At 40.6% G+C, this 19,716-nt stretch overlaps 1 protein-coding gene across 1 annotated transcript in view; it reads right to left on the reverse strand.

Annotated features, from left to right (window-relative positions):
* SLC26A7 (solute carrier family 26 member 7) overlaps positions 1–19,716 on the reverse strand; it is a gene marked incomplete at both ends in the record, with an annotated part of 104,134 nt that overhangs the window by 17,272 nt on the left and 67,146 nt on the right. The window contains 3 exons of the mRNA XM_080938554.1: positions 1,313–1,419; positions 6,711–6,806; positions 7,790–7,867. Coding sequence (XP_080794680.1) covers positions 1,313–1,419; positions 6,711–6,806; positions 7,790–7,867 — 281 coding nt within the window. The remainder of the gene's footprint in view (positions 1–1,312; positions 1,420–6,710; positions 6,807–7,789; positions 7,868–19,716) is intronic.

Here is a 19,716-nt window from a genome sequence, read left to right on the forward strand (position 1 = left end):
TTTATATTTTAGTTTTTGAAGTTAGACACTTAATTATTTTATAAATCATCCCAGGGGACCTGTGAGAATGGACTACGATAAGCAGTAGATGAACTCTGGGAATGCAGAAGAGGAACCATTCAAAATAGATGAACAAGTCCATGATGCTCAGGCAAAAGACACAGCAATAAAGTATTCCTCAGCAAGTGATGTGGCTTCCAGAATGTGAAAACGGTCACTAATTTTCCTAAACGGTGATTCCTGGTGCAAGTTTATATCTTATTGAATACTATACCCTTTAACTTGTTTTTAAATGCTATAAGATCCAGCCAGGAGATTTACTATTTTATTAGATGGTATAAAGTGTGTTAAGAGTTTGATTTTTAAATGCCCCCCAACTGCCCACGTGATGCAGGCTTGGTTGCCAGGTTATACTGTTAATAGAAGGCAGTAGACTGGTTAAGAGATGAGGGATAATAGGAGGAAATTAGGTCACTGAAAGTGTGACCTTGAAGGTGACATTGGCACCATAACCCATCTCTGGTTTCCAGGCACATAGAAACAAGCATATTTATTCGACGGTGCATTTATGTCATGGATTCACTGGGTCACTAGAGACCCAAAGCAACCTCCAAATCATAGGCAAAATAAAATTGTCCCTGTAGGTTGATTTATCCCAGGAATTTTTAGGATTTTGATGGTTTTCTTCATTATGACCAATGAGTCTATATCATACGTAGATAAGACGTACTGTCATTTGCTTTTCTGTTTCCTCAGTAGAAGTAAAACATAACATTAGAGAACTATATATGTTGTCTGAAGACAAAAATAACTATAACACTGTGGCAAGAACCTTCCCCTAATGAATAAAGATTTCAGGGGACCGATCACTGGGCAAGGAATAGGTGAGACCTTCCAGGTCAGAGCGGGGATGGAGAGGAGGGGAAAGAGGACTTCTGGTTTTTTGGAAGAGAGATTTTGGGGTACAAGATGTAACAAACTAGGATCCGCCGCCGGAGGATTTGATTGAGTATGGCTTACTAATTAGGATGTCAGTTGTATTACCTGTTGATGCTAAACTAAGATTGTGTGGTGTTTTTCTTCACACTGTGACTCAACTGAATTTCAGAGGAAGGTAGCAGAGCATGGGGTGGGCGTGTCAGCGACTCACCATGGGAACATAGCAAGTCGGGTGGAGAGATTGTCCTCTGAGATGAGAACAGACCGCCAGTGCCCTGTCTAGTGTGGGATGGGGCATTCTTTAGTATCCCCACCTCTTAACACCTTGTGCTTTGCTGTGGTGTAAACACGGGGTGTTTAAATAAAGCCTTACCTTGGGAAGCGTCCTAACACAATAGCTATGGTGCAGACGACACCAAACAACAGTCCCACATTGGCAGCAAAGCATATTGTGAAAATGTAAGTACTGATCCATATGCCCTGCAGAGACACAGAAAAAGAAATGTGGCTACTTCTTTCTCCTTTTTCTCACAACTGTAAAACCCTCAGAATTGTATTCAACAGTCAACAAATCTCTGAAATTTTACTTGCTCATTTTTTCTCTCTCTCGCTCATTTTTTCTCTCTCTTGCTCATTTTTTCTCTCTCTCTCTCCCCACTGTTTCTCTGTCCCTCTCTTTCCCTTCACAAGGTCAGCAGGTTATTAGGTGAGTTGAGTACGAAAGGCCAGATGGAAGCGAATTAGATCTGCTTCTCTCCTTTCTCCATGTGGGTTTCAGGGATCAAACTCAGGTCATCAGGTTTGGCCGAAAGTGCATTTACCCACTAAGGCATCTCACCAGCCCAAGAATACATTATATAAAAATGTGACTAGAAACCCAAAAATGCAGAAGCATACCAGGGCTCCTTCAGCCTTCAACAATAGAAGTGGGAAGGTTTCTTGCTTTAGTTGTAAGCATTGCCAACCATTATTCAAGCCCCAAGTACTAGACTTCAGATCAGTAGATGGTGGATGAATATGTGCTCAAAAATATGTCAGAATTTCCTATTGTTTCTTACTGAACATGGTATTACAGGTGACTCTTTGCAGGCTTTTGTCTTTCTTAACTAGTTTCCGTTTCCTACGATTACTGTACAAATAACTAAAATCATTTATTACTATTCACAAAGCCCAATATTTAACTGAAGAAACAACACTGGTTTTAGATAAACTCCTAGAAAGATTGTTATTTATAAAAGTCTACTTCCTATAAAAGCTAAAATATCAGGACTGACTTAGTTCTTAAAAGGACTTTAAATTTTTTTAGGAAAAATAATTCTTTTAATTGGAATTTTAACTTTATAAGTTTGCCCACCATATGAAATTATAATCTCAACAAGGTTTTGTAATATAAAGCTGGTATTTCTAAGCTTAGAGATGAACATAGCTTCAGCAACAAAAGTAATTTATGAAACCAAGAAAGGTTATACATCTAAAAACAAAGCCCTATATTTATAAAATACTAGGCGAAGAATTGTTTTCAAATTATTTCCCAAATAATGTACTCCATTCGCCTATACCTGCAATGCTAGCTTGTTTTCTTTCTGTTTCAACATTTAAAAAATACTTTCAAAAACATAATTTCATGGTATCCACAAGTGAGATTGGAAACCCACTCCCTCTGTCACCTAAAAATAGCATAAATTCTTGGTGACAGCTGTGTCACACACCCTCCTCCAAAGGCTAAGGGATCATCTCAGAAGGGGTGGAAGGATTGTTAAGAGCCAGAGGCAGTAGATGTCTACAGCAAAATTGTTTTCTGCGTACAACAAGACAGCTGCATTTACAAACTACCTGATATACAAAAGTATACACAAGATACTGTATACTACCTGGACAAGTTTAAACCAGACAAACAACCAAGCAAAGAGGGGAAAGAGAAGTACAACACTCCACCTCTAAGGAATGTGGGCAATTGATTCCTCCTAGGAAAGGGAGAATCAGTTTTTTTTAAGGGTATCACCTCTAGTAGGCTAACTAACACTCTAGGGGATAGCCTGACTCTTCCAGCATTTAGGCAACACAAATTGAATTACATATGCTTAAAAGCAGCGAAGCATGAAGCTGGGTAAGTAGAGGGTGAGGGAGGGGTGGATCCAGGAGGAGTTGGAAGCAGGGTATGAAATCATCAAAATACATTGTATGGAATTCTTGGTATTTGAAGAAAAGAAATGCAAAATATCTGCTTAGAAAGAAAAAGGAGAGCTTGAGAAATGGATATATAGAGACTGGTTCATTTCTTAAACGAGTCTGAGGTAAATTTCTCTAGAGTGGATTTGTTTTAGAGTTGAAATGATTTTCTTGTGTCTTATCCACCAAAGCTGGTTTAAAATATGCGGTTTTAAAAAGCTAAGCCCTTAGAAGCAAATGGAGGGGCTTTTATCCAGAAAATTTCCCGCATTCTATGATTTATCATGAGGTCATCCCAGCCTGCCACCCCACAGGTTGAGCCACAGTTGTTCTCTTTAATTCAGATGAACTGGCTGCCATTTTTGCCTTTATTTCTGCACACGGCATCTTTCCTCAGTAACCTATGACATTAATCATATACATCATATTTAATCATATGCAAAATACTTCCACTTTTATAATGATTCTGAGCTCTACCTTTCCTCTGGTGCTGAACCTGCCTGAACGTGGCAGAACAATACATTAGAGTGTGGAGTTCCACTCCTCCAACCAATCTCCAAAATTACCGAAAAACTTGGGGTCTTAGGATCCTGTCACTTTAAAAAAAAAAAAAAAAAAAAAAAAAAAAAAAAAAAAAAAAAAGAAGCATGTAGCCTGGAGGCCAGAATTCATTAGATCAGCCAAACAATCGCAGCACCATCTGGCTCTGTATTATTTAATTTAATTTTTGTGAGAATTTCAGACATGAACACTATAGATACATCAGTTCCACCCCTACCTCTTCCCTTTCCATCTGCCTGTGTCTTCCTACTCCCTCTCAAATTCATGACCTCGTCTTCTTCTTTAATTATCGTGGTTCACATATACACATAACTACAGCCCGCTAAGTCTGCTTTGTGTTCAACGGTATATGGATTTAAGGCTGGTGGCACAGGGTTGGCTAACACTAAGTTGTACATCCCTGGAGACTGGTTCTTCCTCTCTTGGCAGCCATTAATTAATGGCCATAGATATTCATCTAGGTGCATGGCCTTATGAGACTCTTCTACATTGGCATATCAACTGGTGCTGACAGATGCATGCCTTGTTTAGCCAACCATATTTTTAAGATTTCATGGGTGAAGCACTAAGCACACAGGTGGTAAACAGACATGCATGTGTGCAAAACACCCATCACATAAAGTAAACTTTAAATATAAGTGTTAAAAAGAGATGTATCAGTTCACTCCAGCCGTGGTATGATTGGAACCTAAAGCAACGTCCACTGAACAATAGTGTGTCTGCTCTACTTCCTTTTACTGCCTACACTGTGTCTGCAAATGATGACTCCTTGGTCCAGATTTTCAAGATCAATCCCAATCTGTTCACAACCAGTTTCCTATTTCATTGTTTTATACACTTGATTTATTGGGGGTGGGGAGGACAGAGTGCATCTGTGGATGTCAGAGGACAATAGAGAGAGGTAGTTCTCTCTTCCCACCCTGTGGGTTCTGGGGACTGAACTCAAGTCATCAGGCTTGGCACAGTAGGTGACTTAGTTGTAAGCTACCCTGCTAGCCCATAATTACAAACTCTAAAGCCATTTTTAAAGTTGTTTAGAAAAATTCTTTCAACCTTAACATGCCCAAATACATACCTATCAGACCTGTCTCCACATCCCCTCCTTCCCACTGTGTTTCCTCAGTAGTAAAACTAAGAGCCACAAAAATGCCCCAGTGGGAGATCTCCACATGGTTAGCTCACTGTTGGCTCTTTCAACTCCCTATCCAGTCTCTTCCGAACACTTTCCGTTGTTAATAAAATTGTTAATCCAAGCCACTGGAACGCACATCCTCCCTCAGTCCACTGAGGACACCTCATTCCTCATTTTCCCTTCCTATTGTATCTAACAGCCTCCTACTTAGGGGCCTGCTTTAGTAATTAGCATTGTAAACATCTTTCTGTCCCTTTCTAAGTATAGATTTGCATATTGGGTTTAGATCATACATTAAAGGCATTTGTACTATACTTCAGCATGTTAAAATAAAGCTGAAATGCAATAAAAACATTATCAGTAAGAGAAAAAAAAATCTGAAAAAAAAATAAATGTTATTTTTAAACCCTAGCTCTAAGTACTAGTTCCTTCTGCTCAGGATAATGATCAGGGTTGACACTGGATGCCCATGACATCTCAATGTTCAATCAACTTCAGTCTGCCAAAGGTATCAGCATCTTGAACGGCCTTTCCAGTAACTGTATGGATGAGGATGTGTAGAGACAAAAGCTTTTAAGTTTGCTGGCTGAGGCTAGGTCACCAGAGAAGCAGCAAAAATCCAGTAGAGCCCTTGATGCTCAGATTACATCAAAACTGCATGGCTATTTGTGCCACTCCAGCTTTTCCCCAACCAGAGAAGACCTACACGTGTGTTGAGCAAATTGTGGTTGTTGTGACAAAATACTAGAGGAAAACAACCCAAAACAGAAAAAAAAAAATTTTTTTTTTGTTCCCATGGCTTCAAGGACTTCAATCCATGGTGGTGCTGAGGGCATAGCAAAGAAAATCACTTCATGTCATGGTGGTGAGAAATTGGGACAAAATGACTGCTAATGACTTTTTCTCTTTCTTCACCTAGTCACTAGCCTTGGAGACTCATGCTACATTGAGTGTAGGTCTTTACGTCTTAGTTCATCCTCTCTGGAAAGAGCATGACAGACACACCCCAAGTTATCCTTGACTGAGCTCCAGGTTTCACAGAGGTGAGTGTCTCAGGAGCAGGAGTAAGCATCCTTTAAAAGAGACCCATGGTGAACAATACATCTATGTTTCTGTACCTGTCCAGAAGGTTAAGTCATTATCAACTGGTCTTTGCATTTCTCACCCACTCAAGTGTTGTGCTGTGGTTAGAGTCACAGAAACATCGTAAGGAAAGTATGCATCTGCCCAAGAGCTTCGTAGCACAAAGGTTGAAAAACTGAAACATAGGCCAGGGCATTTCAATAGGACAAGTGCAGTCTAGAGCCGAACAGAGGCCACTCACAAAATCCTTCACACATCCTGGAGTGAGGGAGGATTTGGGAAAGCTTATACACTGACCGGTTTCTCTAGACTGTAAGCTCACTAAATATTTTTGCTAGCCTAAACACACTTTCTCTTTATTTACTTTTATCTAATCTGTTCTGTTCCCAGAGATGTCTTAACTAATGTAATCTTCCCCACGGCTTACTCTATTTGAAAGACAAGTTGTGAGAGTTTTGGGCACTATCGTGGAAAACACTGAGAGACCTATTGTGTGTCTATATCCCAAACATTTAATGCTGGATTTTCATGCACTTGATCGCCATCATATGTCTCGGTGTCTACTTCCTCAGTGAGCCCTGCCTTCAAAATCAATCCATGACGTAAACTGGGAATCCTCAATCCACTCAAATTGAAATCATTTAAACTACATGTTCATCACCACAAAATTCTGTGTCCATGCTTTCGTTCAAACAGTGAGGATATAACCGGGGGTGCACAAGTCTCAAATGGTTAAGCGTATTTCCTGCCAATGAAAGTATTAGAGTATATTTGGTAGCGTGTGCTTAAGCCAAAGAAGAAAATATCTGGCCAGGCTGCCACTTACCCAATCGATTTTATCCACATTCCAGTATTTTTTTAGATCCCGGAACTGAATTAACATTCCCTTCAGTCCCACGACAATAACACTTGCAAGAACGCACTGCAAAGGAAGAGTAAGTCGGGGAAGAAGCAGAGCAAACATTTTAATGTGAATTTAAAAGCATCAAGGTATTGTTGGCTGTTGTTAAAGTAAGTTGTTGAAAAAAGCTGTCAAGAGTTACACTGAAGTAGTATTTGTTTAAAATTAATGTATTTCATACTTTAGGGAAACAAGATCAATTTTAGCAAATCGCAGGGCGAAATCAATGCAGGTCGAAAAGAACAGAAAAGAAAGAGAAAGAACGTGAATCATGAGGCTGAAGATCCTAAGACTGAACATCCTTTCTATTAGGACCACTATATTTTATTTAGAAAGTGTTTGTTACAGAAATTACACATTCAGCTTCTTTATTGCAAAAGATGTTCTAGTATTAGACACCTTGGTTTATAGATACGTATTCCCTTGAGAAATAAACTTGAGCATTAGGCAACCAACTTATGAAAAGGACTACTCTCCCTTGGGAAGTTAGGAAATAGAGAACCAGAGGTTAAGATAGGATGGTAGCTGGGGAACTGTGCGAGCCCTGGTTATGCAGGGGTCAAGGAGGCACAGGTCCTAGTGCTAAGTCCCACCCCGTAAGAGATGTGTGGATGCTGGGACAATCATTTTTGTGCCCTTTCTCCATCCCACACATCCCGAAAAATTCTCTGAAAACCTCTTTTTCTATTTGCCTGGGATCAAAGCAAGAAATTCATTCACGCTCAGCTGATGCTTTACCATGGAGCTACACCCCTGTCCCCAAAGCGTGCATTTCATGAAAGTATTTCTAGTTCCCCCTGACGAGCCAGAAGACTGTCACCAATTCCTTCCCTTTCTCTCCTATCAAATATGGTATTTGTCCCACCCTTCCTTATATTCAATATTCACTTACATAAAATGATTTTCAGATTTAGGATTATTTGAATGTTTTGTCATAAGGTGTCTTGTGTGCAATAATTATGATTAAATGCCAAGAAGTATATCATAAAAAAGCATTACTATACCATGGGCAGCCAGTACAGCAAAGGTCCAATTGCATAGATGACTATAAGGACGAAAATGCAAGATATTAGACAAGCCACCTGCAAAATACAAGACAGACAAAAAGGAAGGCCTTGAACTCTGTTGTTTCAAAGCTATGGGAATAGGGGCAGGAAACGAAACGCCACTGTTAAATCATGCAGTCAGTTCTTAGCCGTGTTCTGTCATGAAGAGACACCAAATCTAACAGTTGTCAAACTGGTGCCTCCAAACGGAGTCACTGATGAGAAAATTACAAACACACACGTATACACACATACACACACGCACTCACACACATGAGCAGGGCACCATTTATTTGCAGAGCATATCAAAGAGAAGGCTGGTTACAAGTGAGAATGAGACCTCAGTGTTAAATTCTATAGCCTGACTCCACTCCTCACTACCCAGAGCGCCGTGTGGATAACACGGGAAGAATCCGCGGCCTGGGGTTTCTCTCTGTTAATGGCATATTTACACCAAAGTCCCCACCCCCCAAACCAAGTTCCTCAGGAGGGACTCTAGCAACAAAGTGCTCAGATGGGGTAGCCGCAGCACGGCTACTCAGCCAGTGCAAGGGACTTAACTTTACTAATCCTGGGAAGTCTTCAGTGTGATGTTCTTTCCCACTGAGCCTGCTGACAAACCACCTGACTTCCATAGCAACGGCAGAGAACCTGGTTTCTCGGAAGCAAAAGTCTGACTCCTTAAAAACATTTGGCCATATTCACAGGTCCTCAAAGGTACCTAGAATATCACTATGAAGAAATCAAAGGCTGCCTGGCCTATCTGCCACCCGGAACGGTGGCTCGTAGAGGCTGAGCAACTGGTGGGTGGGAGACCTGGGCAGCCAGGGAGCAGAGAGATCTCTGCGGAGTGCACACGGAAAGTGCAGCCCCTGCCTTGACCTGCCCTGTCCTGCCCGATCCAGTGACCTGGAACAGAACTTAGGAACTTCTGTTTCCACCCGGAGGCGACTTCAGGACGCAGAGCGGAGCCTGGCCCATCTGCCACCCAGAACGGCAGCTCGTAAAGGCTGAACAACTGGTGAGTGGGAGACCTAGGCTGCTGGGGAGCTGAGGGATCTCTGCGGAGTGCACACAGAAAGTGCACCCCCTGCCTTGCCCTGCCCCGCCCTGTCTGATCGAGCGACCAGGAATAGAACTTTGGAACTTCTGTTCCCACCCGGAGACTCTGAGGCATAGAACAGGGCTCGACCCATCTGCCACCTGGACCAGTGGAGATCCAGGGACACAGACCAGATTCAAGGGAAAGGCAAGAACATATCACTGACAACAAAATGGCAAGAGGAAAGTGAAAGAGTATATCCCAAGGAAACCAAGACAACCTGGCAACACCAGAACCCAGCTCTCCCATAACAGCAAACATCGGAATTCCAAACACTCCAGAAAAGAAAGACACAGACCTGAAATCATACCTCAAGATGCTGATAGAGATACTTAAACAAGAACGGGAGGAAAAGCAAAAAGATTCAGAAGCTTTTAAAGAGGAAACAAGAAAAACACTCAAAGAACTCAAAGAACTAGAGGAAAACAGAATCAAAGAGATGAAGGAATGGAAGAGGGAATTTAAAACGGAAATTGACACAATAAAAAAAACACAAAAAGAGATAACCCTAGAGGTAGAATACCTAAAAAAGAAATCAGGAATCACAGAAGCAAGCATTTCCAATAGATTACAAGAGATGGAAGAGAGAATCTCGGGGGCAGAAGACAACATTGTAAACATAGACAAAACCGCCAGAGAAGATGCAATAAACAAAAAGCTCCTAAACCAAAATGTCCAGGAAATCCAGGACACAATGAGAAGACTGAACCTAAGGATAATAGGAATAGAAGAGGGAGAAGAGTATCAACTAAGAGGCACAGTAAATATCTTCAACAAAATCGTAGGAGAAAACTTCCCTACCCTCAAGAATGAGATGACCACGAGCATAAAAGAAGCCTTCAGAACTCCAAATAGGTTGGACCAGAAAAGAAATACCTCCCGACACATAATAGTAAAAACATCAAGTGACCAAAGCAAAGAAAGAATACTAAAAGCAGTAAGGGAAAAAGGTCAGGTAACATATAAAGGCAGGCCAATCAGACTCACACCCGATTTCTCAACACAGACTATGAAAGCTAGAAGAGCCTGGACAGACATCATGCACACCCTAAGAGAACACAAGTGCCAGCCCAAGCTGCTATACCCAGCAAAACTATCAATCACCATCGATGGAGAGATGAAGATATTTCAAGACAAAGCAAAATTTACACAATATCTGACCACAAACCCAGCACTACAACGAATTATAGGTAAAAAACCCAATACAATGAGGGAAAACACAGCCTAGTAAAAACAAGAAAACTTCTAAACAAGAAAACTAAAAGAAGAAAAAAACACAGACACAACTCAACCCAAAAAAGCAATAATGGCAGGAAACAGAAACAACTATTCCTTGATATCTATTAACATAAATGGTCTCAACTCCCCAATAAAGAGACATAGACTATCAGACTGGATACATAAACAAAATCCAGCCTTTTGCTGCATACAGGAAACTCATCTCAGAGACAGAGACAGACACTATCTCAGAGTTAAAGGGTGGGAAAAAAACTTCCAAGCAGACAGCTCCAAAAAGCAAGCTGGAGTGGCTATTCTAATATCAAATAAAGTAAATTTCCAACCAAAAGTTATCAAAAAAGATAAGGAAGGACACTTTTTACTCATTACGGGGGAAATCTGTCAGGAGAAACTCTCAATCCTTAACATATATGCTCCAAATAAAAAAGCACTCACATTCATAAAAGAAATCCTACTAAAGCTCAAAAAATACATTTCACCCCACACAATCATCGTGGGAGACTTTAATACCCAACTCTCACCAATGGAAAGATCATGGAAACAGAAACTGAACAAGGACACTGCAAAACTAGCAGAGACTTTGAACCAACTAGAATTAATAGATATATACAGAACATATTACCCTAAAGTAAAAGAATACAACTTCTTCTCACCACCCCATGGCACCTTCTCGAAAATTGACCACATAATTGGACACAGAGCAAGCCTCAATCAATATAAGAAAATTGAAATACTCCCATGCATCCTCTCAGATCACCATGGTCTACGGCTGCTCCTTAACAACAAAGAAGACAACAAAAAGCCCACATACACATGAAAACTAAACAACACTCTGTTAAACGATAGCAGGGTCAAAGAAGAAATAAAAAAAGGAATTAAGGATATTCTAGAATTCAACGAAAATGAAAACACAACATACCCAAACCTATGAAATGCAATGAAAGCAGTACTGAGAGGAAAACTCATAGCCCCAAGTGCTTCCAAAAAGAAACTGGAGAGAGCTTACATCAGCAACCTGACAGCACAGCTAAAAGCCCTAGAACAGAAGGAAGCAGATATACCCAAAAAGAGTAGATGGCAAGAAATAATCAAAATTAGGGCAGAAATAGACCAAATAGAATCAAAAAGAACCATTGAAAAAATCAACAAAACCAAGAGTTGGTTCTTTGAGAAAATCAACAAGACTGATAAACCCCTAGCAAGACTAACTAGAGGGCAAAGAGAGAGTATACAAATTAACAACATCAGAACGGAAAGTGGGGACATAACAACTGAAACTGAGGAAATTCAAGAAATCATCAGATCCTACTACAAAAACTTATACTCCACAAAATTGGAAAATCTGGAGAAAATGGATGAATTCCTAGACAGATAAAAGATCCCAAAGTTAAACCAGGACCAAGTAAACCATCTAAATAACCCTATAACACCTAAAGAAATAGAAGAAGTCATCAAAAGTCTCCCAACCAAAAAAAGCCCAGGTCCAGATGGGTTCAGTGCAGAATTTTATCAGACATTTATTGGGGATATAACACCAATACTCTCCAAACTACTCCAAAAGATAGAATCAAATGGAATACTACCTAACTCATTTTTTGAGGCTACAATAACCCTCGTACCTAAACCACACAAAGACCCTACAAGGAAAGAGAACTTCAGACCAATCTCACTTATGAACATTGATGCAAAAATACTCAACAAAATCCTTGCAAACCGAATCCAAGAACACATTAAAACAATCATTCATCATGACCAAGTAGGCTTCATCCCTGGGATGCAGGGATGGTTTAATATAAGGAAATCCATCAATGTAATCCACCATATAAACAAACTCAGAGATCAAAATCACATGGTCATCTCACTAGATGCTGAGAAAGCATTTGACAAAATCCAACACCCCTTCATGTTAAAAGTCCTGGAAAGAACAGGAATCCAAGGTCCATACCTAAACATAATAAAAGCAATATACAGCAAACCAACAGCCAACATCAAACTTAATGGCAAGAAACTTGAAACAATCACACTAAAATCAGGGACTCAACAAGGTTGCCCACTCTCTCCCTACCTATTCAACATAGTACTGGAAGTCCTGGCTGGAGCAATTAGACAGCATAAGGAGATCAAGGGGATACAAATCGGAAAGGAGGAGATAAAAACATCACTCTTTGCTGATGACATGATAGTGTACTTGAGTGACCCCAAAAATTCCACCAAAGAACTCCTACAGCTGATAAACAAGTTCAGCAAAGTGGCTGGATACAAAATTAACTCGAACAAATCAGTAGCCTTCCTATACTCAAAGGACAAACATGTGGAGAAAGAAATTAGGGAAAAGGTACCCTTCACAATCGTCACAAAAACTATGAAATACCTTGGTGTGACTCTAACTAAGCAAGTGAAGGACCTGTACGACAAGAACTTCAAACCTCTAAAGAAAGAAATTGAGGAGGATCTCAGAAAATGGAAAGATCTCCCATGCTCATGGATTGGAAGGATCAACATTTTAAAAATGGCCATCCTACCAAAAGCAATCTACAGATTTAATACAATCCCCATCAAAATTCCAACCCAGTTCTTCATGGAATTGGAAAGACCAATGTGCAATTTTATATGGAATAACAAAAGACCTAGAATAGCTAAATCCATCCTCAACAACAAAAAAACATCTGCGGAAATCACTATCCCTGACCTCAAGCTCTATTACAAGGCAATTGTGCTGAAAACTGCATGGTACTGGTACAGAAATAGGCATGTGGATCAATGGAATAGAATAGAAGATCCAGAAATGAGCCCTCATGTATATGGTCACCTGATTTTTGACAAAGGAGCAGTAAACATTCAATGGAAAAAGGACAGCCTATTTAACAAATGGTGCTGGTCCAACTGGCACTCAGCATGCAGAAGAATGAAAATAGACCCTTTCTTATCTCCTTGTACAAAGCTCAAGTGCAAGTGGATCAAAGATCTCCACATTAAACCAGATACACTGAAACTATTAGATGAGAAAGTAGGGAAAACCTTAGAACACATAGGCACAGGAGAAAATTTCCTGAACAAAACACCAATGGCTCAAGCTCTAAGGTCAAAGATTAACAAATGGGACTTAATGAGATTGCAAAGTTTCTGTAAGGCTAAGGACATCGTCAAGAAAACAAAACGGCAACCAACAGAATGGGAAAAGATCTTTACCAACACCACATCAGATAGAGGCCTAATATCCAAGGTATACAAGGAACTCAAAAAGCTAGACACCAGAGAATCAAATAACCCTATTAAAAAATGGGGTACAGAGATAAACAAAACGTTCTCAGTTGAGGAACACCAAATGACCGAGAAACATCTGAGGAAGTGCTCGACATCCTTAGCCATCAGGGAAATGCAAATCAAAACAACCCTGAGATTCCACCTCACACCAGTCAGGTTGGCCAAGATCCAAAAATCATATGACAGCAGATGCTGGCGAGGCTGCGGAGAAAGAGAAACACTTCTCCACTGTTGGTGGGGTTGCAAACTAATACAACCACTCTGGAAATCTGTCTGGCGATACCTCAGAAAATTGGATATAGTACTACCTGAAGACCCAGCTATTCCACTTCTGGGCATATACCCCAGAGACACTTTAATACACAACAAAGATATATGTATCACAATGTTCATAGCGGCTCTATTTATAATAGCCAGAAGCTGGAAAGAACCCAGATGTCCTTCAGAAGATGAATGGATACAAAAATTGTGGTATATTTACACAATGGAATACTACTCAGCCACCAGAAACAATGACTTAACCAAATTCTTAAGAAAATGGCTGCATATAGAGAATATCATCCTGGGTGAGATAACCCAGTCACAAAAGAACAGACATAATATGCAGTCACTGATATTGGGATGGTAACCCCAGAGGCTTTCACTCCCCCAGAAACAACTAACAGACTGTATGAAGTCCAGGAAATAAAGAAAACAAAAAAAATATATATATTTACAAAACAAGAAGACTTTGACAATTTCCATGTTGCATTTTGTTTTGCATGTACTTTACGCTCATTGTAACTATTAGGTTTTCAATACATACTGTCAAGCCCTTGAAAAAATCAAGTACTGACTAAAAAATATATTCACATAATTTTATGTAAAAATTATTTTAATATCTGAAAAAACAGTACTGACAAAAATGTATAATTTTAAGCAAAAAATGTTTAAAATCTGTACATTTATCTTTGTTTTGTAAAATAAAGTCGTTTAAAAAAAAGAAATCAAAGGGAATCCTGTTGCATTGGTATGGCTTAAATTTAAATTAGAAACATAAATTCAGAATCTGGTAAGAACTGAAGGTCTCAGACACTGCCGCTGATACTGTGAAGCCAGCTTGACCATCTCAGATGGAGTAAGGCACACACTTACTGCAGACCTAAACAGAATGCATAGGTTGTGGAACATCCTCCAAACAGCAGTAGGAAAGCAAACGTGTAGAATTCAAAACCACTGGTGATAAGAGAAGCTAGACACAAAACATACGGTTCTGTATCAGTAAGAATTTTTAAAAGAGAAAAATTATAGGATGCCAGGGGATGGGGCGCCCCTAAAATGAGGTGGCATTTACTAAAGTTAGTAAACCGATCTAACCCTGATTTTACAGAGAGAGATTGAAAATGAATCTGTAGCAGCTGCTGGCACGCATGTGAACACACCCAGAGGCAGCCAGCATGGACACTTGCCTTGAACTTAATACCTTTGAAAGACACACTTGCGGAGTAGGGGCTGTAAAATAGCAGATGACTCGGCTCATCAGACATGCTCACAGATCAGAACAGCTACCATTCATTAAGCTGCGTGCTCTAATGAACAACAACCACAAAAAAAAAAAAGTATACTAACTAATAAGATTTACTAAAGGGGAAAAATAAATCAATGACATTTGTCCTCCCAATGGGATTTCTTTAAATCCAGTACTTACTATGTAGCTGCAGGCAAGTTCGGTCCTTGAAGCTGAAATGAATTCAGTGTGAAGTCACCATTCTAAGAAGGTTCTGGGCCATAGAGAGATTATTAGTTCAAACAAGGCCAAGCAGCTGGGAATTGGAGACAAGAGGAGTCAGCGTGAAGCCTGCACTGGATCCAGAGCCAAACCATTTGGAGGACTCTGGTTCGGTTTCAGTTTGTTGGTTGGCTAGTTTATTTTGCTTTCTTTGAATTGTCTTTACACTCAGTCCAACGTGTATACGCTCATGTTGTATGTGAACACAACATCAACAATACGTGGCGACTTAGAGAACGTTAGCTTCCTATCCTTTAAACCTTTATTTGTGTTCTGTGCATGTGTCTGTGTGCAGTATGTGGTTGTTTCTCATGGGGGCCAGAAGAGGGCATCCTGTCTCCTGGAACTAGAGTTGCAGGAAGCTTGTTACCTTGTTCCTGACAGGAATTAAAACTTTGGTCCTCTGGAAGAGCAACCTGTGTTGGAAGTTGCTGAACCATTTCTCCAGCCTAATCCCTTTATTTCTAAGTAAACGTTTAAGTTAGCATAAGGCTGCTGTGTGTTTGGGAAAGTTTCCTAACCTCTGTCAAGAATTGCTGGTGGTGAGAAAACGTAGAGAGACTAGGGAGGAGGGAGTAGTGCACACGGACAGGACATGGGCAGAGCGGGAGAAATAACCATCTCTCTCTCCTTGTCTGTCTCTGTCTCCTTCTTCTCTCTAAAGGACATCAGGTGTGATTATCTTGTTTTTAATAGTCTTAAATACTAAATACGAATACTAAATACTAATATTAAAAACTAAAAGAGAGAAATAACCTTTTTTTTTTCCCTTTCTCTCTGTCTTTTTCTTACTTTTCCCTAAAGGACATCACATGTAACTATCTTGTTTTTAATAGTCTTAAATACTAATGACTATACGCCTAATGCATAAACAGTGATATTTCCAAAGATATGTTTACTTTTCTTGTTTCATTTTGCATATTCACAATTTGTCCTTTTCTTGGACTTGAATTGAAGCAGGGCATGTATTACCCTTCTAACCTATGATATCATTCATCTCTGATTTAAAGTGGAGTGTTCGGGTTTCATCCCTGGCAACAGAGATCTTGCAAACACACGGTTGGTTTAATTTGGCATTGCTCACAGTGAAGCAGGTCAACAAGCTAGAGACGTTCAATTCTAGTTTTTAAAGTTCCTGGATAGAGTACAGCCTACGAACATTACACAGTACCTAAGTAACAATACAGAGTGTGCAACTCCCTTAGGCTTGTCACTAATAATATCTGAATTGCTTCCATGTCAGAAAACAAACAGAGCATAAGTAAGCCTTCAGTAAGTTTTAGAAAGAGTTAGGTCATAAACGCTGAAGGCAAGTGTTCCTTCCATCTGGGAGGCAACCAGCGCCTGTGTATTTTCTTTCCTCTTCAATGCTTCCCACGTCATGCTGACTAAATGCCGAAGGACCATTTTTGTCTTAAAACTTTAAGCAGTCATGTCTAACAGCTAAGTCTGCATAAAAGTTAATGAAATCACAATTTTTCATGTTTTATTACAAGGTTGTATACATATATAGGTATGTGCATATGTGTTAACATTTCATGAATTCCCTTTCAGGGACACGTGACTTCGGTAGCACCGTTAGATTCTGCACATTCCTTACAAAGATGACTAGTGCAGACATTAGAGTCCTCCGTAATCACACAATACTTAGGTGGAAAGAGGAGATCCCAATTGTTGGCTTCCTAAGCAGGGGTCAATTAACATCCAGACTTCTGAAAGGTAGTGGACTTGTAGTAATATTACAGGAAGGGCAGAAAGAACGAAGGAAAGGCAGGCCATGGGGCAACAGGGCTAAATTATGAAGGCCCTTAAGAAAATGCAAGCACTGAGCCAACTTCTGGAAGAAGAAAAAAATCAAAAGAATACAGTTTTGCAAATTAGAGCCCAGAGGCAATCTTAGCCTTACAGAAAGCATGCCAGCTGCTGTGTTCGGTTGGAGCTGCACAACCTCTGCAGCAGATGCTGTCTGGCATCCCTCGTGGTTCTGTGATCCCCCTGAAGTCCCTGAAAAGCACTGATGGTTTTCCTCTGTTGGAAGTGAGGAGAAGCATGCAGGAGACGGAGCCAGGGGACACGGAGCTCCTGCACAGAGCTAACATCCCAGAAAGGAGGGAAACTTCAGAAAGGAGGGAAGGGAGACACAGTGTTTTATTTGTGCTGCTTGTCTTGCTCTCTGAAAGGCTTAGAGACACAGGCTTTGGACATCACTTGTAAAGGGGACACTGCCAAGAGCATCATCACATGTGTTCTTTGACCAGACACACACTTATTTGCTAGTAGGTGATCAGACTCTTGCTATTCCTGCTAAAACACTCCATTAGTTTTCCTGAGACCCTGGGAGTCTTTATTCTCCACTCACTCACATACAATACTCCTAGAGTTTCTGCCCCATAATCATTGTGATAGGCTCTTATATATTTGAAATATGACTCGTCCGTATTAGGGTTAATTCATACATGTAAAATACATACCTAAGTTTTATTAAAGAGGGAGATTTTTAAAAAGCTGTGTATACTTTTCTAATCCATGTTGAAATTATAATTATTTTATTCTATCAGATAAGCTCAACTTATTAAAATCAGTTTTAATAGATTTTCATTTTTAAAGATGTGGCCACTAGATAATTTAAATTACTTCGGTTGCTCATACTCTATTTCCTTTGAACAGGACTTCTCTAAAGGATGGGACCACATGCCTGATTTCAAAAGGAATTTTTCTCAACAATAAATGTATTACAACACATTTAAAATTTATTTGGTTATAATAAAAACTGCTCAATAAATAAAACCCAAATCTCTGGCATAATGGCAACAAGGCTGGTAAATTATATCATATGTAATCCCTGGCCATTTTTCCCTCTTGCCCCCTGTGTCTATGCTCATAGATATAGTACAGATGATATGCTATATGCCTGGCTAAAAGACCGCCAAGGATACAATGAACAGCAGCAGACGGAAGCCGTGCTCTCCAGCGGGTTTAATTTAAGGCTAGGAAGAAGATATCAATCATACGGTCACATTCTCAGGCACAGAATGTCAACAGCGTACGCAACATGAAGAGAAGGACCACAGCCCACAAGCGTTAGCGATCGCTGCAGCATAGAATGAGGCAGCCAAGAGGGAACCGGAACAAGTGGAGCCTAACAGGCAGAGAAGAGTCGTAGGCTGGAAAGTTGAATTTGAGGTAGGACCCTGGCCAGTGGGGTTTAGAAAGATGCCTCAGCAGTCCGGGGTTCCAGCTGCTGCTTGCTCTGGGACCCAAGTTCAGTTCCCAAGTGTCTTACCACTGCCTGTGACTCCAGCTTCTAGAGATTCGTCACCCTGTTTCTGACCTCTGCTTGGGTGTGCCCATTGCACACTGAATGGCACATGCTTATAAATAATACTGTAATGAAATCTTAAGAAGGACAGAAGGAACAAAGGAACTGGGGCGGGGGGAGCTATGCCGCTGAGACTTGTCTAGGAAAGTACTGGACTGCGTGGGGACAATAAAATTCGGACCTAAGCAGATGAGATGCTGTTGTTTGTAGAGCTGGGGGTGAATCCTGGGCACGGCAGATGGGTGAGCTATCATCACTTAGATGTTCCTCCAGCCTTACACCAGTAACTGCTACACAAAAATATCGCAGTGACGCGTTCCTGCGAGAATGCTGGGACTGTTGCAGGCGGTAGAGTAATTCATAAAGGTAATGAGTTTATCGTTTGCGCATTGATGAGTTGTAATTAGCTAAAAAGTTGAAGGGCTTTTATGTGTTCCAGGTTAATTCAGTGGGTAGGCATCCCAGTGCCGAGGGGAGGCAGAGCTGTTGAAGAGCCTGCACTTTGAAATCATGAAGTGTGAAAAGGGGGGGGGGGTTACAAGTACCCTAAGTAGAGCCAAACTCTGAAGATATGCTTAGAGCTCTCTTCAAGCCAGTTAGCAAAGGTACCTATGTACACGTGGTGGTTATACCATGAAGGGTCTGAAACGGATAGCAAAGCATCCTCAGTTGGAGCGTCCACATGAGTTCAGATTCTCTTCCCGTGCAGGTGGACAGGAGTGCCATCACCTCAGCAAGCAGCGTGCCCTGAGAATATTCTTCATAGGGTGGGCTTTAGTGTTTTTGTTAGATTCGTTTCTTTTGAAGTTTGATGAATAGAACACCATGCAAGTGGGAAAAATCTTTATAAAGTCTTTAGAGATGTTCTCTTGTTGCAACCTTTTAAACATGAGACTCCAGAGCAAAGACAGTACATCCTGAATCCCCATTCTAGGAAACGATGCTATTGAATCACTAAGATTTCCTAGGATGGGTTTTCTGACGTGTTCTTTCTCTGAAACCTTCAGTGCTGAAAGTTACAAAGACTGATCAGAGAGTCTCCTTGTCACTGATGTGGTGATTAAACATGCATGCAATGCACATAAGGCCAGCGATGACACACACCACGGTAGATATACCTCAGGGTTGCATGTCAGCCTCTCTGTCTCTAAGACAGGTGACAATATCATATCGACTCTCTCAAGCAGCCACAG

The sequence above is a fragment of the Micromys minutus genome (genome assembly GCF_963924665.1).
Source record: "Micromys minutus genome assembly, chromosome: 26".
NCBI classification, from domain to species: Eukaryota; Metazoa; Chordata; class Mammalia; order Rodentia; family Muridae; genus Micromys; species Micromys minutus.